The 24,771-nt window shown below is 42.9% G+C and overlaps 1 protein-coding gene across 1 annotated transcript in view; it reads right to left on the bottom strand.

The window, feature by feature from the left end:
- Window positions 1–2,935: 2,935 nt before the first annotated feature.
- The window catches only part of gramd2ab (GRAM domain containing 2Ab), a 54,899-nt gene continuing 33,063 nt past the window's right edge, over window positions 2,936–24,771 (bottom strand). The window contains exons 4-12 of the mRNA XM_028586106.1: window positions 22,611–22,683; window positions 21,671–21,774; window positions 18,323–18,421; window positions 15,995–16,066; window positions 15,854–15,913; window positions 12,705–12,840; window positions 10,304–10,397; window positions 4,505–4,606; window positions 2,936–3,062 (exon numbers count right to left, since the gene is read on the bottom strand). Coding sequence (XP_028441907.1) covers window positions 3,014–3,062; window positions 4,505–4,606; window positions 10,304–10,397; window positions 12,705–12,840; window positions 15,854–15,913; window positions 15,995–16,066; window positions 18,323–18,421; window positions 21,671–21,774; window positions 22,611–22,683 — 789 coding nt within the window. The 3' untranslated portion in view covers window positions 2,936–3,013. The remainder of the gene's footprint in view (window positions 3,063–4,504; window positions 4,607–10,303; window positions 10,398–12,704; window positions 12,841–15,853; window positions 15,914–15,994; window positions 16,067–18,322; window positions 18,422–21,670; window positions 21,775–22,610; window positions 22,684–24,771) is intronic.

Below are 24,771 nucleotides of genomic sequence, written 5' to 3'. Positions count from 1 at the left end.
GTCTCAGCTAGCGGTTAGCCAAATTAGTGCATTTTGTGCTGTTATGGAGACGTATTACGTCTCGTCTTCTCTGGTGTGTTCTGAGGAACTTTTTGGACCAACTCGGAGACACCGATCAGTCCGACCGGCTTTACTGTCGTCTGATTGGCCGTCTGGTCGGTGTGTCTGCAGCTTAAGACTGCGAAGAAAAGAATCCGAAACCTCAATTGATTTTGATCATTTCAATGTTTATTTTATTTTTACAAATGTTCTGAATTCTGGCGCTTTGTAGATCTAGAAAAACTGACTTTTATTAATAAATGTCTGTAAAAAAAAAAAAAGTTACAATACAAGCAGAGATGTGTGCAGAGCTGCAGATTCCTAAGTTTTACCGACATACATTTATAGAGTTTTGTTTTTTTAAAGTAAATAAAATGTTTCTAATAAACACAGGAGTCTCCTGGATACGCCAACGATCACCAAATAATCTGTTGTGTTCGAATACAGTCAGACCCAGAAATCAAAGGTAAACGGGGGACATTTTTACGGAAGTGTATTTACATTCACCATAGAACACCTTTTCTCGTAATATCGAGAAAATAACTCATAATTTTCTAGGCCATTTCAAATTTTCTAACCACTTTACAGCACACACAAATATGTATTTTCTATCTTTTCTTTAACAGAACATGTGTTGAACAGATACTGAATTGCTATAAAATAGAACTATATAAATTACTCCTGGTGTGGGACATCCACACGCATTTAAAGAGCAACGTTAGAACCGGCCAATTCCGGTCACCGGCCTGTCTATCGGTGCATCTCTACTCGTAATTATGAAAAAAGATCTCGTAATTTTGAGATCCTATCTTGTAATTTTGAAAAAATATCTCGTAATATTGAAAAAAGATCTCGTAATTATGAAAAAAGATCTCGTAATTATGAAAAAAGATCTCGTAATATTGAAAAAAGATCTCGTAATTATGAAAAAAGATCTCGTAATATTGAGATCCTATCTCGTAATTTTGAAAAAATATCTCGTAATTATGAAAAAAGATCTCGTAATATTGAAAAAAGATCTCGTAATATTGAAAAAAGATCTCGTAATATTGAGAAAAGATCTCGTAATATTGAGAAAAGATCTCGTAATTATGAGATCCTAAAGTGGTTAGAAAAAATGAAATCGGTATCGGATGGCCTAACTCAAAGAGAATCGGAATCGGCCTAGAAAGTTGTAATCGGTGCATCTCTAATTACGAGATCAAAAGTACTCGTAATTTTGAGAAAAGATCCGGTAATTATGAGACGGATGCATTTTCACAACAGAAAACAGCTGTTTGGTTGACGGTTGATTTTGATGTCCATTATAACTAATACTATATGCTATACTCGTAATTACGAGATCTTTCCTCAAAATTAGTTATTTTCTCAACGTTACTAGATAACGTGTCTACATTTTTTTTTTCCGACGGTGAATGTAATACGCTTCCGTACATTTTTAGCTTCGGCTGAAGAACGTGAAGCTCTGTGGTTGGATGTTTCTTGCTGAAATGCATCTTGGGAGTCGTAGTGGACAGTTTTGAATGTCCAGAGGGTCTCGTTTTTGATGTCTTCTCGCACAGCTGTTCTTCTTTTGTACTGAGGAGAGTATTGTGTCTCTGCAGGAAGTCGAGCCGGTCAGCAGTTCAAACTCATTCAAACAGAAATGTTTTATCACTAAATTAAAACTAGTTCTTACGTTGAGATAAGCTGTTGCTAAATATTTATAGCCACTAACTGCAGCTGTAACTGTTATGCAACTCTTTTAAATGTGTCAAGTAGTGAGAGAGAGCAGCTGTGAACCAAGCTGTAATGTAACCCTACAGGACTAATGTTCAGCGTCAGTTAAAGTTCTGTTTTTGCCGCTAACAGACTCAGATTATTATTGTAAGTGTGTGATAACACCATGGAAACGATCCCTACACAGATAGACCTTTTAGTTAAAGACTAAGATCCTTTTTTTAAACCTAAGAACATCTGCAAAATTGCTATCCCCAAACCGCCAGACTCCAAGTAAATAATCACTTTTTAGCGTGTATAGAGCCAGCATATCTCCACCAGACTCCATGTTAATAATCAGGACTTTTAGCGTGTATAGAGCCAGCATATCTCCACCAGACTCCATGTAAATAATCAGGACTTTTAGCGTGTATAGAGCCAGCATATCTCCACCAGACTCCATGTAAATAATCAGGACTTTTAGCGTGTATAGAGCCAGCATATCTCCACCAGACTCCATGTAAATAATCAGGACTTTTAGCGTGTATAGAGCCAGCATATCTCCACCAGACTCCATGTAAATAATCAGGACTTTTAGTGTGTATAGAGCCAACATATCTCCACCAGACTCCATGTAAATAATCAGGACTTTTAGTGTGTATAGAGCCAACATATCTCCACCAGACTCCATGTAAATAATCAGGACTTTTAGCGTGTATGGAGCCAGCATATCTCCACCAGACTCCATGTAAATAATCAGGACTTTTAGCGTGTATAGAGCCAGCATATCTCCACATGTAAATGGGTTAATTAAGGGTTTATTTCAACCAAACCAGAGTGGTGATTGTTGGAACAGTGGAAAGATGAACCAAGACGTCTTTTGGTAGTTTTATTTAGTTTCTGTCCACTTTGAATGAAGTGTGTTTTAACGATGATAAAAGTCCTGATTATTTACATGGAGTCTGGTGTGAACACAGAATAAGCAAAAATACTTCAGGAAGCAACAGCTTCTCCCAACTCTTGCCACACACACACACACACACACACAATGTTACAGCATGTCGCCGCCCCTCCCGGCCTCTACGTGACCGTCCTCAGAGGTCAAAGGTCAGTGTCTGTTGACTATTGTGACGTCTCTATGGTAACCAGGTCGCAGTGGGGTCAGAGTTCAGCTGCTACTCAGTCTCATCGTCCTGAGAGCCCCCCACCCCACCCCGAGGGGTAGTCTATGTAAGTGCAAGTTTTAGTTCCTCTTCTCCGTGATTGGCTTTCGGTGTCAGGTTCCTGTCCTCTGATTGGCTAGCCAGCAGGGCACCTCTCCACACCTGGAGAGAAAAGAAAAGAATCAGTTTAGATTTATTTTTCAGACGCTGAGGTTACATTTAACACGCCGTCTCTGCCCGATCTGAGTCGAGCGCAGATTTGAGTCGCGCACGCGTCACTTAGCGACAAGTAGCCTCCAAGATGCTAACGGCTTTTTGAGCTAACGCGCAGTCTATGAGCTAACGTTAGCAGTCTAACAATCATAGATAGCTAAAATGCTTTTGAAATGACTGTTAGCTACAAGTTAGCAATCAGACACAACAAAGGCTGTCACTTGAATGGTGTTTTAAGCTAACGTTAGCAATCAGACAATCATAGGTAGCTACACCATTTTAGAAATGATTTCCCTCTTCTGTTATTGTATGTAAAGAGAAAAGTTTATTATTTTATGGATTTCACAAATGTCAGTAAGACACGTTATGCCGTAAACCGTTTAAATCTGAGCACGCTCGACTCACATCTGCACTCGACTCACATCGGGCAGTGACAACAAGCTACATTTTGGTTTTTAAGTGGATTTTTGAGCCGAAAGCTATCTCTGTGCACATCTTCAGTAGAAGAACCAATGGTGCGTTCTTTTTGTCCACCAAAGTTGATCTACGAGTCGTTTTCCGGAGTTACAAACCGGAAGTTGTAAAAAGAGGTTGAATATTTACGACTCGTCAAGTCGTCTGAACTCAGAGGACCCCGAGTTCACTTTGAAAGATGGCTACGTCGTGCATCACACGTAGTAAACATTGTGGTTTTCTACAATTTTAAGCACTTTTGTCTTTGTTGTAACCAAATGAAGAAGTGGTACACATAGTGCTGTATACTGCTACCTATAGACATGTCTCTACAGTCTTATTAGGAGTTAAACATAGTGCTGTATACTGTTACCTATAGACATGTCTCTACAGTCTTATTAGGAGTTAAACATAGTGCTGTATACTGCTACCTATAGACATGTCTCTACAGTCTTATTAGGAGTTAAACATAGTGCTGTATACTGCTACCTATAGACATGTCTCTACAGTCTTATTAGGAGTTAAATATCGCCTGATTAGTTATTCTGTAGCTTGTGCAGCTGAGATGCTCGGTTGCTATATGACAACAATGGCTTTAAGCCGAGTCTGGAGCAGAAAGCAGAGCAGTAGCCTAACGTTAACGTTAATCAAAACCTAATTTTCATGTATCAAACTGTGAAATATATTTGTGTAATATGTCAATAACTGGGTGAATAGAATCCTAAATGTTACTAAAAATGTTACAAAAATCCATCTTTGTCTCCGACTCGTAGTATCGTGTGACAAAAAGAACGAAACAACCCCGCGGGTTATTCGTTTTTACGACACGGATGGGCCGTCACACTCGAGCTACTAGTCGCGATTACGAGACAAGGAGAACGCACCATAATCTCCGCACTCTGTGTTTTTAGCGCCACATACAGGAAGTTAGCGTGTACCTTTCTCTGAGCGTCGGCTGGCTGCTCAGGAAGCTCAGCTGTTGCTCCAGACGACAAACTCTGAACGCCAGATAGCACGACGACAGCACCAGCAGGAAGACACTGAGAGACACAATCACACCAATCACATCAACACACGCTCAGTACAACTTACAGTTACATGACTTTTTATGACTTTTTTGACATACTATTCTATGACTTTTTATGACTTTTCAACTTTTTGGACATACCATGACTTTAATTTTTTGGACATACTATACTATGACTTACATTTTTTCGACATACTATACTATGACTTTTTATGACTTTTTCAACATACTATACTATGACTCTTTCGACATACTATACTATGACTTTTTATTACTTTCCGACATACTATACTATGACTTTTATGACTTATTCAACATACTATACTATGACTTTTTCGACATACTATACTATGACTTTTTCGACATACTATACTATGATTTCTGTCTACAGGACCATCTGGTGACCCTGGAGGACAACTAAAGAAGATCACAGTCCCGCCCGCCCCCCATCGTCTCCCAGAGGATGTACGTCCTGCGGCAGCTGAAGAAGTTCAACTGGCCAAACGCAATGATGCTGCACTCCTACACTGCCATCATCGCGTCCATCCTCATCTGCTCCACTGCCAGAGTGCAGCGTATGATCGGTGATTGTCTCTCCAGGACCCTGAGGCGGTGTCCGACCCCTTCTACCACAGTCACAAACTCTGTCCTAAATCACTCCCCTCTGGCCAAAACCTCACGCCACACAAACACTTTCTTCTCCTCTGCAGCTGGCTTCATCAACAACACCCAGGACCCTCACCCACTATGCTCTGCTGTGTCCTGCTACGTCCTGCTATGCTCTGCTGTGTCCTGCTATGCTCTGCTGTGTCCTGCTATGCTCTGCTGTGTCCTGCTATGCTCTGCTGTGTCCTGCTATGCTCTGCTTTGTCCTGCTATGCTCTGCTGTGTCCTGCTATGCTCTGCTGTGTCCTGCTATGCTCTGCTATGTCCTGCTATGCTCTGCTGTGTCCTGCTATGCTCTGCTGTGTCCTGCTATGCTCTGCTGTGTCCTGCTATGTCCTGCTATGCTCTGCTGTGTCCTGCTATGCTCTGCTATGTCCTGCTATGCTCTGCTGTGTCCTGCTATGCTCTGCTATGTCCTGCTATGCTCTGCTGTGTCCTGCTATGCTCTGCTGCGCCACGCTGCATCCTGTAACGCCCTGCAGTGTCCTGCTACGACATGAACTACTACGACCATTTTCTAATCACTGATCCGTTATCTTTATCGTGACTATTATCGCCACTGTTCATCACACCCCCAACCGGCACCATGAGACACCGCCTACCAAGAGCCTGGGTCTGTCGAGGTTTCTCCTCCACTGCCGCACTATGCTTGCTCTTGGGGGAATTACTGGAATTGTTGGGACTATATATATATATATATATATATATAAATTATAGAATGTGGTCTAGACCAACGCTATCTGTAAAGTGTCTTGAGATAACTCCTGTTGAACCCCCCACTGAGCCCTCCACCGTAGCTCGATTTGCACCTCAAAAAAATGTGTAACTTTGTATTGAGGCAGACAGCAAGGAATGTTATTGGTCAACTGGTCCTATGTGACTGTGATTGGTCAACTGGTCCTGTGTGTTGATAGTGGGTGTTTCCAGCAGCCTAATGTGGGAAGTAGCATCATGCTAGTTCACTGATGTCAGCTCTGCTAATAAACTCAGACATATTTTGGTTACAGTGACGGGGTTATCGTTTGTAACGTCTCTATATGTCAGGAACATTTTGATATTAGCACTTCGCCAGCAAGCAGTACTTTGTGGGCAGTTGTGCTAAAGTTAGCATGCTAACATAACATAAACTGGCTGGCATACACCTCGCAGATCCCCTCAGACTTATCGCCCCCTAGCGTTGTGGCGTTGAAATGCACGCAGAACTCCGATCCTGTACATGAACGCACATCTTTTGAACTTTCCTTTCTATTCATTATTGCAAATATTCTCTAAACAATATACCGTGAACTTCAATTCTTGGAAAAAACATGTTTTTTAAAGATTAATTTGTGGGCATTTAAGGCCTTTATTAGACAGGACAGCTGGAGAAAGAAAAGTGGGAGAAAAGTGGAAGAAAGAGGGGAAAAGACATGCAGCACAGGGCCGTGGGTTGGAACCGAACCTGCGGCCGGTGTGGTAAGGACTGAGCCTCTGTACATGGGACACATGCTCAACCACAATATTTTAACATTGCTGCACAACTGCTCTTCATTTTATTAATAGATGTATTGTACATATTTGTATTGTTGATTTGTTTTGCTTTATAAAAGCCTATTGACTGTTTGCAGTACTTTTATCTTTTATTTTCTCTGCTGTAAAAACCTGACAATAAACATGATGCTGATTTCTGGTATAGTATGTCAAAAAAGTAAAAATAAAAGTCATATTATAGTATGTCGAAAAACATAATAAAGTTGTAGACGGTTAGCTCAGTTGGTAAAGCAGGCGCACATATAAAGAGGGTTTATTCCTCGACAGAGAAGGTCAAGGGTTCGAGTCTGACCTGGGACAGTTTCTTGCATGTCTTCCCTCTCTCTCTCCTTTCATATCTGCTCTGTCCTATCCATTAAAGGCAGAAATGCCCCAAAAAAAAATTTATATTAAAAAAGTCATAGTATAGTATGTCGAAAAAGTCATAAAGTCATGAAAAGTCATAGTATAGCATGTCTAAAAATTCATAGTAAAGTATGTCAATAAAGTCATAAAAAGTTATAAAAGTCATAGTATAGTATGTCGAAAAAGTCATAAAAAGTCATGAAAAGTCATGAAAAGTCATAGTATAGCATGTCGAAAAAGTCATAGTAAAGTATGTCAAAAAAAGTCATAAAAAGTCATAGTATAGTATGACTAAAAAATCATAAAAAGTCGTAGTATAGTATGTTGAAAAAGTCATAAAAAGTCATAGTATAGTATGTCGAAAAACCAAACAACATAGGATCCATGGTTGGGGCTCAGCCTGGATTTCTGGCCCTGGCATTTCCTTGTGATAAACCGGCTCTATCGTGATGATTTGATATGACCTCTGGCGCCTTCTTTACGTGCAAAGTACACGTCTGAATCATTGAAATATGTATCTCAAAACATTATGACCAGATTAATTATGAAGTGTTATGTAAAAGAATATGTACTCTTTACGCTCCTCCTCTACTGTCACACAGTGTGAAAGAGATTCAACCAGCAGGGGGCAGCACTCACCAACAATACATATATTTCAGTTCACAGTTCTGAGACTAAACTGGAACATACACACACCTGAGATGTAATAACACTACCAATAATGATTAGTAATGCGTAGACAACCCACTGCTTTGTACTCTGGATGTTTCTATCTTTTATTATTATTATTTTTTGTTTTTTAAGATTATTTTTTGGGCTTCTTGCAGCTTTATTTATTTATTACAAGTGCCAACCATCCACAACTTTATTACGTTTTTTGACATGCTATCCTATGACTTTTTATGACTTTTCTCGACAGGACAGCTAGGTTAGAAAGGGAAGAGAGAGAGATAGAGAGAGGGGAAGACATGCGGGAAATTGTCACGCGTCGGACTCAAACCCAGGACCTCTGCGTCAGTATATGTGCGCCTGCTCTACCCACTGAGCCAACCTGACCACGGGTGTTTCTATCTTTTACATCCTGGATGTTTCTGAAGTGATACGTGTGTTTTAGGTGTTTTTATGGAGCACCTAAACACATGAATGAAGACATAGTATAGTATGTTGAAAAAGTCATAAAAAAAGTCATAGTATAGTATGTTTAAAAAGTCATAGTATAGTATGTTTAAAAAGTCATAGTATAGTATGTTTAAAAAGTCATAGTATAGTATGTTTAAAAAGTCATAAAAAGTCATAGTATAGTATGTTGATAAAGTCATAAAAAGTCATATTATAGTATGTTTAAAAAGTCATAAAAAGTCGTAGTATAGTATGTTGAAAAAGTCATAAAAAGTCATAGTATAGTATGTTTAAAAAGTCATAAAAAGTCATAGTATACTATGTTGAAAAAGTGATAAAAAAAATCATAGTATAGTATATCGAAAAAGTCATAAAAAGGCCTATTATAGTATGTTGAAATAGTCGTTGAAATAGTCGACGGTTAGCTCAGTTGGTAAAGCAGGCGCACATATAAAGAGAGTTTATTCCTCGACAGAGCAGGTCAAGGGTTTGAGTCTGACCTGGGACAGTTTCCTGCATGTCTTCCCTCTCTCTCTCTCTCTCTCTAAAAAGTCATAGTATAGTATGTTGAAAAAGTCATAAAAAGTCATAGTATAGTATGTTGAAAAAGTGATTAAAAAGTCATATTATAGTATGTTGAAAAAGTCATAAAAAGTCATATTATAGTATGTTGAAAAAGTGATAAAAAGTCATAGTATAGTATGTTGAAAAAGTCATAAAAAGTCATAGTATAGTATGTTGATTAAAAAATATTATAGTATGTTGAAAAAGTCATATTATAGTATGTTGATAAAAAGTCAAAAAAAAAAGTGATAAAAAGTCATAGTATAGTATGTTGAAAAAGTCATAAAAAGTCATATTATAGTATGTTGAAAAAAGTCATAGATAAAAAGTCATAAAAAGTATAGTATGTTAAAAAAAGTGATTAAAAAAGTCATATTATGTTGAAAAAGTATGTTGTATAGTATGTTGAAAAAGTCATAAAAAGTAATATTATAGTATGTTGAAAAAGTGATAAAAAGTCATAGTATAGTATGTTGAAAAAGTGATAAAAAGTCATAGTATAGTATGTTGAAAAAGTCATAAAAAGTCATATTATAGTAAAAGTCATAGTAATATTATAGTATGTTGAAAAAGTCATAGTATAGTATGTTGAAAAAGTGATAAAAAGTCATAGTATAGTAAAAAGTCATAGTATAGTATGTTTGATAAAGTCATAGTATAGTATGTTGAAAAGTGATAAAAAGTCATATTATAGTATGTTGAAAATGTTGATAAAATGTTGAAAAAATAAAAAGTCATAGTATAGTATGTTGAAAAAAGATTAAAAAGTATATTATAGTATGTTGTAAAAAATGTTGAAAAATAAAAAGTCATAGTATAGTATGTTGAAAAAGTCATAGTATAGTATGTTGAAAAATCAAAAAAAGTCATAGTATAGTATGTTTGAAAAAGTCATGATAAAAAGTCATAGTTATATAGTATGTTGAAAAAGTGAAAAAGTCATAAAAAGTTTCATAGTATAGTATGTTTAAAAAATGTCATAGTATAGTATGTTGAAAAAGTGATAAAAAGTCATAGTATAGTATGTTGAAAAAGTGATAAAAAGTCATAGTATAGTATGTTGAAAAAGTCATAAAAAGTCATAGTATAGTATGTTGAAAATGTCATAAAAAGTCATAGTATAGTATGTTGAAAAAGTCATAAAAATTCATAGTATAGTATGTTGAAAAAGTCATAAAAATTCATAGTATAGTATGTTGAAAAAGTCATAAAAAGTCCTATTATAGTATGTTGAAATAGTAAAGGGTTTGAGTCTGACCTGGGACAGTTTCCTGCATGTCTTCCCTCTCTCTCTCTCTCTCTCCTCTCATATCTTTTACACCCTGGATGTGTTTTAGGTGTTTTAATGGCGCACCCAAACACACAATATAAGACCTCAAGTTTTTGGGGTGTTTTCTGAATTTATTTCTGCAGGATTTTTGACTTGTGTGTCTGTGTGTGTTTTCTGGGTATTTGTTGTATTTTCTGTGTACTGTGTGGTACGTACAGCAGGATGAAGAGTTTCAGCAGCTGGTACTCCATTTGACCCAGTTCAGGTACCGGTTCTGTCAGCAGGATCTTCTCCGTTTCCAAACTGCTGTCTGCACACAAACACACAAACACAAATACATCCAGAAGAATATCCTTATTAATATTGTCAAGTTGATGAGTATTACAGGGTCCCCCCCCACCATTATAAAGTTAAGCTGAAGGACTGTCACTAATGTATTTATTAATAAACAAAATTACAACGTTTTTCACTCTGTTATTATTATACACATTACACACAGGCCTGAATTACACACACATGCTCAGTACCTCTACATGCACACACTGGACCTTTAAAGTGCCCGTATTAAAAAAAAAAAAAAAAAAAAAAAAACACTTTTTCTGGTGATTTGGGGAGTTATTTTGTGTCTCTGGTGCTTTCACACACATACACACTTTGAAATAAACCCATCCATGGTGTTCTGAGTGAGATCTGGTTTCTGAATGTGTCCTGCCTTCAGTCTCCTGGTGAGCTGGTCAACATCCGCACGGCTTTCTACGGCACTAAACCAGGGGGCTAACCGCAACCGTTAGCTCGTAGTGGTAATGCTAACGCTAGCATGCTACCTCGTTCTCAATAGCAAAGCACTGCTACAACACACACTAGTTCACCATAATCTACCAAAAGAACTACTTCCATGTGCTCCCTGGTTTAGAAGAAGTCTCCCAGCTGATCCTGCCTTGGAACTGACTGAAGTTGGAGAAACAGCCTTTCTTTTACTGTCTATGGAGCTAGCTGACATGATCTACCATCTGAGCTACTGAGCATGTGCGAGTGCAATCAAAGATAGTACAGAAGAAGAAGAAAAGAGGTCTCACTCTGTAGCTAAAACAGAGACCTGAACACAGGGTGAAAAGAGGAGCTGCAACAATGTGCAGTACAACCAAAAATATGGTGTTTTTTGATAATTAAACCATGTAAACCTATTCTGGTACAAACTTAAAATACAATTATGAACCTGAGAATGAGCGGATATGGGAGCTTTAAAGAGCATTACATGTGATTGATGACAAGCTTGCAGCCAGCCTGTGATTGACAAGTGGGTGGGCGGGCCTACCTGTGAGCGTGTGATTGACAGGTGGGTGGGCGGGCCTACCTGTGAGCGTGTGATTGACAGGTGGGTGGGCGGGCCTACCTGTGAGCGTGTGCTTGAAAGGTGGGTGGGCGGGCCTACCTGTGAGCGTGTGATTGACAGGTGGGCGGGCCTACCTGTGAGTGTGTGATTGACAGGTGGGCGGGCCTACCTGTGAGCGTGTGATTGACAGGTGGGCGGGCCTACCTGTGAGTGTGTGCTTGACAGGTGGGTGGGCGGGCCTACCTGTGAGCGTGTGATTGACAGGTGGGCGGGCCTACCTGTGAGCGTGTGATTGACAGGTGGGCGGGCCTACCTGTGAGCGTGTGATTGACAGGTGGGTGGGCCTACCTGTGAGCGTGTGATTGACAGGTGGGTGGGCCTACCTGTGAGCGTGTGATTGACAGGTGGGCGGGCCTACCTGTGAGCGTGTGATTGACAGGTGGGTGGGCCTACCTGTGAGCGTGTGATTGACAGGTGGGCGGGCCTACCTGTGAGCGTGTGATTGACAGGTGGGCGGGCCTACCTGTGGCGTGTGATTGACAGGTGGGTGGGCCTACCTGTGTGATTGACAGGTGGGTGGGCCTATGATTGACGGATTGGGTGGGCCTACCTACCTGTGACAGGTGGGCGGGTGTGATGACAGGTGCCTGTGGCGTGTGATTGACGGGTGGGCGGGCCTACCTGGTGGATTGACAGGGGCCTACCTGTGAGCGTGTGATTGACAGGTGGGTGGGCCTACCTGTGGCGTGTGATTGACAGGTGGGCGGGCCTACCTGTGAGGCGTGTGATTGACAGGTGGGCGGGCCTACCTGTGGCGTGTGATTGACAGGTGGGTGGGCCTACCTGTGAGTGTGTGATTGACAGGTGGGCGGGCCTACCTGTGGCGTGTGATTGACAGGTGGGTGGGCCTACCTGTGGCGTGTGATTGACAGGTGGGGGACAGGTGGCCTACCTGTGGTGTGTGATTGACAGGTGGGTGGGCGTACGTGGGTGGGCCTACCTGTGAGCGTGTGATTGACAGGTGGGCGGGCCTACCTGTGAGCGTGTGATTGACAGGTGGGCGGGCCTACCTGTGAGCGTGTGATTGACAGGAGGGTGGGCGGGCCCACCTGTGAGCGTGTGCTTGAAAGGTGGGTGGGCCTACCTGTGAGCATGTGATTGACAGGTGGGCGGGCCTACCTGTGAGTGTGTGATTGACAGGTGGGTGGGCCTACCTGTGAGCGTGTGATTGACAGGTGGGCGGGCCTACCTGTGAGCGTGTGATTGACAGGAGGGCGGGCCTACCTGTGAGCGTGTGCGTGCTGAAAGGCGTGTCTGCGACGAGGTCGGGGGAGGAGCTTCCCAGCAGGTCCGGCAGCGAGGACGAGACAGCTGGCAGCGAGGGCTTCCTCCTCCACTTCAGCACCTCCGGGAACTCATCCTGGCACAGACAACCACAGACAACCACAGACAACCACACAGACAACCACACAGACAGCCACAGACAACCACACAGACAGCCACAGACAACCACAGACAACCACAGACAGCCACACAGACAACCACACAGACAGCCACACAGACAGCCACAGACAACCACAGACAGCCACACAGACAACCACACAGACAGCCACAGACAACCACAGACAACCACACAGACAACCACAGACAACCACACAGACAACCACACAGACAACCACACAGACAACAGACAACCACAGACAACCCACAGACAACCACACAGACAACACAGACAACCACACAGACAGCCACACAGACAACCACAGACAACCACAGACAACCACAGACAACCACACAGACAACCACACAGACAACCACAGACAACCACAGACAACCACAGACAGCCACAGACAACCACACAGACAACCACAGACAACCACACAGGCATTCACACAGACAACCACAGACAACCACACAGACAGCCACACAGACAGCCACAGACAACCACACAGACAACCACAGACAGCCACAGACAGCCACAGACAACCACAGACAGCCACACAGACAACCACACAGACAGCCACAGACAACCACACAGACAACCACACAGACAACCACAGACAACCACACAGACAACCACACAGACAGCCACACAGACAGCCACAGACAACCACACAGACAACCACAGACAACCACAGACAACCACACAGGCATTCACACAGACAACCACACAGACAACCACAGACAACCACACAGACAACCACACAGACAACCACACAGACAACCACACAGACAGCCACAGACAACCACACAGACAGCCACAGACAACCACACAGACAACCACAGACAGCCACAGACAGCCACAGACAACCACAGACAGCCACACAGACAACCACAGACAGCCACAGACAACCACAGACAGCCACAGACAACCACACAGACAACCACAGACAGCCACAGACAACCACAGACAACCACAGACAACCACACAGGCATTCACACAGACAACCACAGACAACCACACAGACAACCACACAGACAACCACACAGACAGCCACAGACAACCACAGACAACCACACAGACAACCACAGACAACCACAGACAACCACACAGACAACCACACAGACAACCACAGACAACCACAGACAACCACACAGACAACCACACAGACAACCACAGACAACCACACAGACAACCACAGACAACCACAGACAACCACACAGACAACCACAGACAACCACACAGACAACCACACAGACAACCACAGACAACCACACAGACAACCACAGACAACCACACAGACAACCACAGACAACCACAGACAGCCCTTTAAATCAACTGCACTTTGTAGGGCTGCCACCTCTTAGTCGATTAGTCGACTAATCGGTAGTTTTGGTCTTAGTCGACTAAGATTTCTTTAGTCGATTAGTCATTTTTTATGCTTATTCATGTTTAATTACTCATTTCCAAGAAACTTCTGAGCACATTTATGGTAAACACGAGATTTAAAGTGGTGCTTTTGCAGGATTAATTGTGCAGAAACTCAGTTTTACAGATGGTTAATTAACTACATTTATATTGTGCTTTTCTAGTCTTAACCACCTCTCAAACCGCACAGTTTGGGCGTAACATGCAATCAACCAATCAGAGATCATCTCCCATTCATCAACCAATCAGAGATCATCTCCCATTCCCTTTAAAAGCCAGGCGCGTTTGGACCTTGGAGCATTGCTGTTATGATGGAGGATTTACACCCTAATATTTTTATTTGTAATCTTCTGCATGTGTGTGTGCTGCTGTGTGTGTGTGTGTGTGTGTGTGTGTGTGTGTGTGTGTGTGTGTGTGTTCTGCTGTGCATGAGCCTAGGAGCATTTTACTAATGCTCTGTTAAAATAACAATGAAATGCTGCGTTATTGACTTTAGACCAGGTTTTTGTTGGTTAATGGCGCGATCACTTCCAGCTGCCTCAAGATAGCAATAATCCCAGAATGCACCTGAACACACCTCCCTGTAAGACCAGCATGCCCAGAATGCACCTGAACACACCTCCCCCGCCCAGAATGCACCTGAACACACCTCCCTGTAAGACCAGAATGCACCTGAACACACCCCAGAATGCACCTGAACACACCTCCCTGTAAGAAGACCAGAACACACCTCCCACGCCCAGAATGCACCTGAACACACCTCCCTGTAAGACCAGCACGCCCAGAATGCACCTGAACACACCTCCCTGTAAGACCAGCACGCCCAGAATGCACCTGAACACACCTCCCTGTAAGACCAGCACGCCCAGAATGCACCTGAACACACCTCCCTGTAAGATCAGCAGGCCCAGAATGCACCTGAACACACCTGAACACCTGAACACACCTCCCTGTAAGACCAGCACGCCCAGAAAGCACCTGAACACACCTCCCTGTAAGACCAGCACGCCCAGAAAGCACCTGAACACACCTCCCTGTAAGACCATAGAAAGGACCCTGAGTAACTAAAACAGTTTGTGAGCTTTATTAGTGTGTCCGAACTCTTAGTATGAAACCAATCGTACGTGAATTGCATACTACTTCCAGTAAACACTGGACACTCCGCCGGCATAAGTTTCCCACAATGCAATGCGGTAGAAACGACAGCATTCATAACAGACAGAAACCCGAGGAGCTCTGCAACGTCAACAACGCTGTAATGTACATTTCTAAACATTTAAACGACTGTCGGTGTAGTTATTCACCTCTTAGAGTAACTTAAGCGTTACGGCGATGCCGCAAGAGCGGAGGTCGGCAGGGGTTACCATGGTTACGCGTCTCCAAACTGGCAAGGAGGCTCTCAGGAAGTGACGTTTAAAATTAAATGTTCAGTGTGCGTCCGAAAAGATACACACAGACACGCACACACACTCCGATACACAACGATAGCAAACATCCTGAGTCTGTACAGCAGAGGAGGAAACTTTTGTCTTTTTTTTGGGATGTTATAATGATGGGACGTTACCATGGAGAGGGAGCTGGGCTCCTCCAGGTACTGCTTCAGACTCAGACTCTTCCCGTTCACCTGCAAACAGACAGGCAGTCAGGATGAGCACCTGGACTACGTTCTGTAACACAAACGGGAATGACTGTCTGATCCGCTGACCTGCAGGTGAGTGCAGATCCTCCGGAGGACATCGTAGACGCTGTCTCTGGACAGCAGGGACACAAACACGTACTGCACAGAGACACAAACCAGCTTACACTTCATATTTCATGCTTTCAGACTTACAGGGTCTTTAATAGAGAATCAAACATTGATCTGAAGCTGATACTGTTCTTCATTTCAAGGAACACGCTGACTTGTTGAGACTTTGTCTTATTCAGCGTATCCCCCAGAGTTAGAAAAGTCCATACACACCCTTCTCATCTCTGTGCGTGTTGTAACTCTGTCTGACGCACCCACCGCTAGTCTAGCTTAGCACAGATCCTGGAGATAACCAGCTCCATCTAGCCTAGCTTAGCATAGATCCTGGAGGTAACCGGCTCCATCTAGCCCAGTGATTTTCAACCACTGTGCCGCGGCACAATAGTGTGCCGTGAGAGATCGCCCTGTGTGCCGTGGGAAATTATTTGATTTTACTTAATTTGTCCAACAATTTTTTTATTGAATTACTGCAAATAATTTTCCATTGTTGCGTATCTGTGCCTCAATATGATGACTGGCAGATACATTAAATACTATTCTGTGTCAGTATGTGGCAGTATAGCGCAATAATGACCTTGTTGATTTAAGACAATAGAATTACTGCCAGCAGGGCAGTCATTCAAACTTTGAGTGTGCGACTGAATTTTACATCCTGTCGCACATGTGTGACCAGTAAATTTGCCCCCTTTTTTACACGTTAAATGTTTCGGTACCTGAGAGCGGATAAGCGCAAGCTTATCTGTCCTCTCTGAGAATTGACGGAGAGCAGAGCTCTGACACACACTCGCACACACGCAGAGCTGCAGACGATGCAAACTATGTCGGCTCTGCAGTTTTGTGGAAGTCACAGTGAGTCACGGAAATGCCGATAAAGTGGTTTCAAGTGTGGTTACAGTTTTTCATAACTTCAAGCAGACAGCGTTTGCTGTGATATGATATTAATGGCGAGCCGAAAGCAGTGGCGATGCTGTTGACGTTACACTTCCTCGGAGCCGAGCAGGCACAGCAGTGGTTTCTATGCCCTGGTGACTGACTGACAGGCTGAGGTTGTAAGGCAAGGCGACTTTATTTCTACAGCACCTTTTGGTTGTGCTTCTAACATTTTCAGTTGGGGGCCACTGTGCTCCTAATGAAAAAAGTTAGTCTGGAGCCCTGCTGCCACCTTTCGCTCGCATCCGACAGTTCGATCGCAGTGACAGGATGTAAGCAGCAGGGCCGAGATCATCGATGTAAGCCTGCAAAAGCGATGGATAAATGCAGATTCTGATTATTAGTCTACAATGTGTCATTTTTGGTTGGTGGTGTGCCGCGGGATTTTTTTTATGTAAAAATTGTGCCGTGGCTCAAAAAAGGTTGAAAACCACTGCTCTATCCTACTGATCCCAATAAGTGACAAAATAACACCAACATGTTCCCATTTACATGTTGTGATTTGTAGAGTCACAGCATGCACTAATAACAAGGTCACATGACACTCAGCCATCTTCTAACGTATACATACTGGGAACTATATTCTCAAAAGGCAAAGCACTGCTACTCTCTGCTACTTGGGCGGAGGGATTTGCTCGCAGCCTGGAGCCGGTTACCTCCAGCATCTGTGCTAAGCTACGCTAGATGGAGCCGGTTACCTCAAAGATCTGAGCTAAACTAGGCTAGATGGAGCCAGTTACCTCCAGGATCTGTGCTAAGCTAGGCTAGATGGAGCCGGTTACCTCCAGAATCTGTGCTAAGATAAGCTAGGCTAGATGGAGCCGGTTACCTCCAGGATCTGTGCTTAGCTAGGCTAGATGGAGCCGGTTACCTCCAGGATCTGTGCTAAGCTACGCTAGATGGAGCTGGTTACCTCCAGGATCTGTGCTAAGCTACGCTAGATGGAGCCAGTTACCTCCAGGATCTGAGCTAAGCTACGCTAGATGGAGCTGGTTACCTCCAGGATCTGTGCTAAGCTAGGCTAGATGGAGCCGGTTACCTCCAGGATCTGTGCTAAGCTAGGCTAGATGGAGCTGGTTACCTCCAGGATCTGTGCTAAGCTAGGCTAGATGGAGCTGGTTACCTCCAGGATCTGTGCTAAGCTACGCTAGATGGAGCCGGTTACCTCCAGGATCTGATCAGTGTATGTATGAACTTATCTAACTCTGGGGGATATGGGGAATAAGAAAAAGTCCCAATAAGTCGGCGTGGTCCTTCAAAGCAATGCAGCAAAAATGAGCTGTTCATCAGCGTAGCTGCGGGAAGTGGAACACCTGTATGTGTAGTAATGTGTATCTCTGGGGACCTGTGTGGTACCTTCTGTGCCGTATCCATGGTGATAGCCAGGCCGTTTGGCACCAGGCCGGCCGTCTTGTGTTTCTTCACCAGTCGAACCGACACCACGGGAATCAGAACCTGCACGCTCACAGAGGAAACGTTTCAGAGCAAACTCTTCCTGCTGCCTCTGCTGCTCTCGAGCAAGGCACCGGCTGTTCAGCATAGTATAGTATGTTGAAAAAGTCATAAAAAGTCATAGTATAGTATGTTGAAAAAGTCATAGTATAGTATGTTGAAAAAGTCATAAAAAGTCATAGTATAGTATGTTGAAAAAGTCATAAAAAGTCATAGTTTAGTATGTTGAAAAAGTCATAGTATAGTATGTTGAAAAAGTCATAAAAAGTCATAGTTTAGTATGTTGAAAAAGTCATAGTATAGTATGTTGAAAAAGTCATAGTTTAGTATGATGAAAAAGTCATAGTATAGTATGTTGAAAAAGTCATAAAAAGTCATGTTTTGTTGAAAAAAAAGTCATGAAAAAAAAGTTCATAGTTTAGTATGTTGAAAAAGAAAAAGTCATAGTATAGTATGTTGAAAAAAAGTCATATGTTGAAAAAGTCATAGTCATAGTATAGTATGTTGATAAAAGTCATAAAAGTCATAGTATAGTATGTTGAAAAAGTCATAAAAAGTCATAGTTTAGTCATGTTTAAAATGTCATAAAAAAGTCATAGTATAGTATGTTGAAAAAGTCATAAAAAGTCATAGTTTAGTATGTTGAAAAAATGTTGAAAAAGTCATAAAAAGTAGTTTAGTATGTTGAAAAAGTCATAGTATAAAAGTCATAAAAAGTCATAGTATGTTGAAAAGTCATAGTTTGAAAAAGTCATAAAAAAGTTTAGTAAAAAGTCATGAAAAATCATATAGTATGTTGAAAAAGTCATAAAAAGTCATATTATAGTATTTGAAAAGTATGTTGAAAAAGTCAGAAAAAGTCATAGTATAGTATGTTGAAAAAGTCATAAAAAGTCATAGTATAGTATGTTGAAAAAGTCATAAAAAGTCATAGTATAGTATGTTGAAAAAGTCATAGTTTAGTATGTTGAAAAAGTCAGAAAAAGTCATAGAATAGTATGTTGAAAAAGTCATAAAAAGTAATAGTTTAGTATGTTGAAAAAGTCATAGTATAGTATGTTGAAAAAGTCATAAAAAGTCATAGTATAGTATGTGTCATAGTTTAGTATGTTGTCATAAAAAGTCATAGTATAGTATGTTGAAAAAGAGTGAGGACCCAAATGCGGGAGAGAGGAGGCAGAGAGGCAGGCAGGAGATGGTGGAACTCAGGGATTTAATTATAACAAAAAGCAGCAGCACAAAGACTGGAAAACTTACAAACATAAACTGACGAGCAAAACACAGGCAGGAGTAAAGTGACGCAGGAACAGACACAAGGCACAGGACGGAAACACAAGTGCATGGCCACAAAACGATCTGACAAACGACAAAGGGAACACAGAGGCTAAATACATGAGGTAATTAACAAATGAGGGACAGGTGATACAACAGGTGAGACACATCAGGGCGGGGCAGGACAATCAATAAAGGAGGGAAAACACCGAAAGTAAAGACATGACGTGACAAGACAGAAAGCAGACTATCAAAATTAAACAGGAAACAGGAACACAGACGGAAAACATGAGGACAACTAAACACAGAAACGTGACACAACACAGGACACAGTCAAGAGGGGATAAACACAATAAACAGGGAGAAAACTAAACAGAAATCTACAAAACCAGATACAGACAACAGAAATGAACCAACAGGTAACAGAAATGGAACAAAATGCAAAGCAAAACACTGAAACCATAACACATAGTATAGTATGTCTAAAAAGTCATAAAAAGTCATAGTATAGTATAATAAGTTGAAAAAGTCTTTAAAAAGTCATATTATAGTATGTCGAAAAAGTCATATTATAGTATGTCGAAAAAGTCATATTATAGTATGTCGAAAAAGTCATATTATAGTATGTTGAAAAAGTCATAAAAAGTCATAGAATAGTATGTTGAAAAAGTCATAGTATAGTATGTCAAAAAACAGAGTTGTGGACGGTTAGCTCAGTTGGTAAAGCAGGCGCACATATAAAGAGGTCTATTCCTCGACAGAGTATATTTAAGACAAGTACTGGGATTAAGGACAAAGTTGAGGTACTTAAACGTCTACTCCACCACATCTCAGAGGGGTGTTTGTATGTGTGGATGATCTCTGTGATATGTTCACAAAAAGGGACAGGTGAGGGACGGGGACAGGTGAGGGACGGGACAGGTGAGGGACGAGACAGGGACAGGTAAGGGACAGGTGAGGGACAGGTAAGGGACAGGGACAGGTGAGGGACAGGTGATGGACAGGGACAGGTGAGGGACGGGAAAGGTGAGGGACGAGACAGGGACAGGTGAGGGACAGGTGAGGGAGAGGGACAGGTAAGGGACAGGTGAGGGACGGGGACAGGTGAGGGGCAGGTGAGGGACAGGTGAGGGGCAGGTGAGGGACAGGGACAGGTGAGGGACAGGTGAGGGAGAGGGACAGGTAAGGGACAGGTGAGGGACGGGGACAGGTGAGGGACGGGACAGGTGAGGGGCAGGTGAGGGACAGGTGAGGGGCAGGTGAGGGACAGGGACAGGTGAGGGACAGGTGATGGACAGGTGAGGGACGGGACAAGTGAGGGACGAGACAGGGACAGGTGAGGGACGGGACAGGAACAGGTGAGGGACAGGCACAGGTGAGGGACGGGGCAGGTGAGGGACAGGGACAGGTGAGGGACAGGTGAGGGGCAGATGAGGGATGGGACAGGTGAGGGACGGGACAGGGACAGGTGAGGGACAGGAACAGGTGAGGGACAGGGACGGGACAGGGACGGGACAGGGACAGGTGAGGGACAGGGACAGGTGAGGGACAGGTGAGGGGCAGGGACAGGTGAGGGACAGGGACAGGTGAGGGACAGGTGAGGGGCAGGGACAGGTGAGGGACAGGTGAGGGGCATGTGAGGGACAGGGACAGGTGAGGGGCAGGGGCAGGTGAGAGACAGGTGAGGGGCAGGGACAGGTGAGGGACAGGTGAGGGGCATGTGAGGGACAGGGACAGGTGAGGGACAGGGACAGGTGAGGGACAGGTGAGGGGCAGGGACAGGTGAGGGACAGGGACAGGTGAGGGACAGGGGCAGGTGAGGGACAGGTGAGGGGCATGTGAGGGACAGGGACAGGTGAGGGACAGGGACAGGTGAGGGACAGGTGAGGGGCAGGGACAGGTGAGGGACAGGGACAGGTGAGGGACAGGGGCAGGTGAGAGACAGGTGAGTTGAGAAGGACCGATAGCTTCTTCTCTCACCTTGATGTCTTTACCAAACAGGTTGGCGTAGAAACACAGCCAGTTTCTGGAGATGTAGAGTCGTCCCTGCAGCAGGATGTCTCTCAACAGCGCACACGAATACACTGCAGAGGAAGAAGAAGAGATCAGGGGGACAGGAAGAGAGAGAGAGAGCTGGAAATAAAAACAATGGAAACACAATAGAGGACATATCAGCTCCTTCAGCTTGGGCTGATGATTCATCATAAAGCTGAATGTGGCCGTCAGAAATCGACACACAGAAGAAGAGTCTTCAGCTTGGGCTGTGGGAACATAGAGCTGTGGGAACATAGGGCTGTGGGAACATAGGGCTGTGGGAACATAGGGCTGTGGGAACATAGGGCTGTGGGAACATAGAGCTGTGGGACCATAGGGCTGTGGGAACATAGGGCTGTGGGAACATAGGGCTGTGGGAACATAGAGCTGTAGGAACATAGGGCTGTGGGAACATAGGGCTGTGGGAACATAGGGCTGTGGGAACATAGGGCTGTGGGAACATAGAGCTGTAGGAACATAAGGCTGTAGGAACATAAGGCTGTGGGAACATAGGGCTGTGGGAACATAGGGCTGTGGGAACATAGAGCTGTAGGAACATAGGGCTGTGGGAACATAGGGCTGTGGGAACATAGGGCTGTGGGAACATAGGGCTGTGGGAACATAGAGCTGTAGGAACATAAGGCTGTAGGAACATAGGGCTGTGGGAACATAGGGCTGTGGGAACATAGGGCTGCGGGACCATAGGGCTGTAGGAACATAGGGCTGTGGGAACATAGGGCTGTGGGAACATAGGGCTGTGGGAACATAGGGCTGCGGGACCATAGGGCTGTAGGAACATAGGGCTGTGGGAACATAGGGCTGTGGGAACATAGAGCTGTGGGAACATAGAGCTGTGGGAACATAGAGGTTAGGAGACAGTCCTTACCTTTCATCAGGATCTCCTCTTTAGGAACGGTCTGGAACAGCTTGTGGTACTGAGAGTTGTACTTGCTGACTGTCTGTGAGGAGAAGGAGCTCAGTTCATCTCAGACACATTCAGCGCTTTCTCTACTCAGTCATTTGGTTAAAATCTATATCGTGAATTCATTTGAATGTCATTATTTATTACAGAGAGAATTGAGACTGCTGTTGCTGAAAAGATAAGATTGATTTATCTAGAACACATGTGTCAAACTCAAGGCCCGATATACAGTACAGGCCAAAAGTTTGGACACCTTCTCATTCAATGCGTTTCCTTTTTATTTTCATGACTATTTACATTGTAGATTCTCACTGAAGGCATCAAAACTATGAATGAACACATATGGAATTATGTACTTAACAAAAAAGTGTGAAATAACTGAAAACATGTCTTATATTTTAGATTCTTCAAAGTAGCCACCCTTTGCTTTTTTTGATAACTCAGCAAACCCTTGGTGTTCTCTCAATGAGCTTCATGAGGTAGTCACCTGAAATGGTTTTACCTTCACAGGTGTGCTTTGTCAGGGTTCATTAGTGGAAGTTTTTCCTTTATTAATAAAATAAAGCAAAGGGTGGCTACTTTGAAGAATCTAAAATATAAAACATGTCTTCAGTTATTTCACACTTTTTTGTTAAGTACATAATTCCATATGTGTTCATTCATAGTTTTGATGCCTTCAGTGAGAATCTACAATGTAAATAGTCATTAAAATAAAAAGGAAACGCATTGAATGAGAAGGTGAGTCCAAACTTTTGGCCTGTAGTGTATATATAAAACGTACTTTTATTGTTATAATAACCTCGCTACGAATTAAACCACTACTTTCTGGAACATTCTGCCTCGTTGTTGTTTAGGTTTCTGAACACCCTGAATCCACCTTTGGTGTGTCTTTCTTCTCTGTGAGACGGCGACTTCCTGTTCCTGTTCCTGTCTGAAACAACAAAGACCGCAACAACAGAACGCAGCAGCAGCTCGACGCCGGCTGAAGAACGAGATACTTCCACGCCGAAGGACTTTCCTAAGACTGGTTGTTGACAAATTATAAGGTCCTATCTCCGTTTAGGGCAGTTCTGAGATATTGAGCATCAAAGTTTTTACATCCCAGCTGGCAAAACTGTTATGTAGTATAATCTACTATTAATAACTTACTAACTAAATATCTTTTTTACAAAAAATAACACCACACAGGCATCACTAAACACCGAATGAATCAGATTATGTCAAAAACTCAATTTCGACCAAAAGTGGAGATAGGACCTTATAATTTTAAACTCATGAAATGAAGCTCAGTGCAAATTCCTTCAGGAAGACTTCTACGACTGCGATCACCACCGCTTCTCCCTAATTCTATTCGGCTGTTGAGGAGCGTGCACGCTTCAGTAAACCAATCAGAATTGGCCATGAAATCATGATCCAATCACAGAATGAGAATGAGTTAACAACCACTTTATTATGCTTAGAGCTTGTAACAGAGCTTAAGATCATTGAAACCTAGAGAAACAAGACACCTTACATTAGGGCTGCCACCTCTTAGTCGATTAGTCGACTAATCGGTCGTTTGGGGTTTGGTTTAGTCGACTAAGATTTCTTTAGTCGATTAGTCATTTTTTTATGCTTATTCATGCTTAATTATTTATTTCAGGAAACTTCTGAGCACATTTATGGTAAACACAAGATTTAAAGTGGTGCTTTTGCAGGATTAATTGTGGAGAAACTCAGTTTTACAGATGGTTAATTAACTACATTTATATTGTGCTTTTCTAGTCTTAACCACCTCTCAAAGCTCACAGCTCTGTCGATTAAATCAACTAATCGATTAGTCGACAAAATCCTATAAGTGTTAGTCGACTAAGAATTTCTTTAGTGGAGGACAGCCCTACCTTACATATAACTGATATTCAACAGAGACCCATTATTCAGTAGTTTTTTTCGATTGCTAAACGACCGTGGGCATTACTGGAGTCAGTGTGCAAAACTCCAGTCTGCATTACCAACAGTCACCTGAGCTACACAGTTCACATCACCTGCACACAGGCCTCAGGAGAGCCTCAGTGCCGCCAAACACCATGCACACACACAGATGTGACTCCAGTTGTGCCCATTGTCGTCATCAACATGACATAAG

The sequence above is a fragment of the Perca flavescens genome, chromosome 8 (genome assembly GCF_004354835.1).
Source record: "Perca flavescens isolate YP-PL-M2 chromosome 8, PFLA_1.0, whole genome shotgun sequence".
Classification (NCBI taxonomy): domain Eukaryota; kingdom Metazoa; phylum Chordata; class Actinopteri; order Perciformes; family Percidae; genus Perca; species Perca flavescens.
The sequence above is the reverse complement of the archived record's forward strand: the minus strand, read 5'-3'. Positions and strand labels throughout refer to the sequence as shown.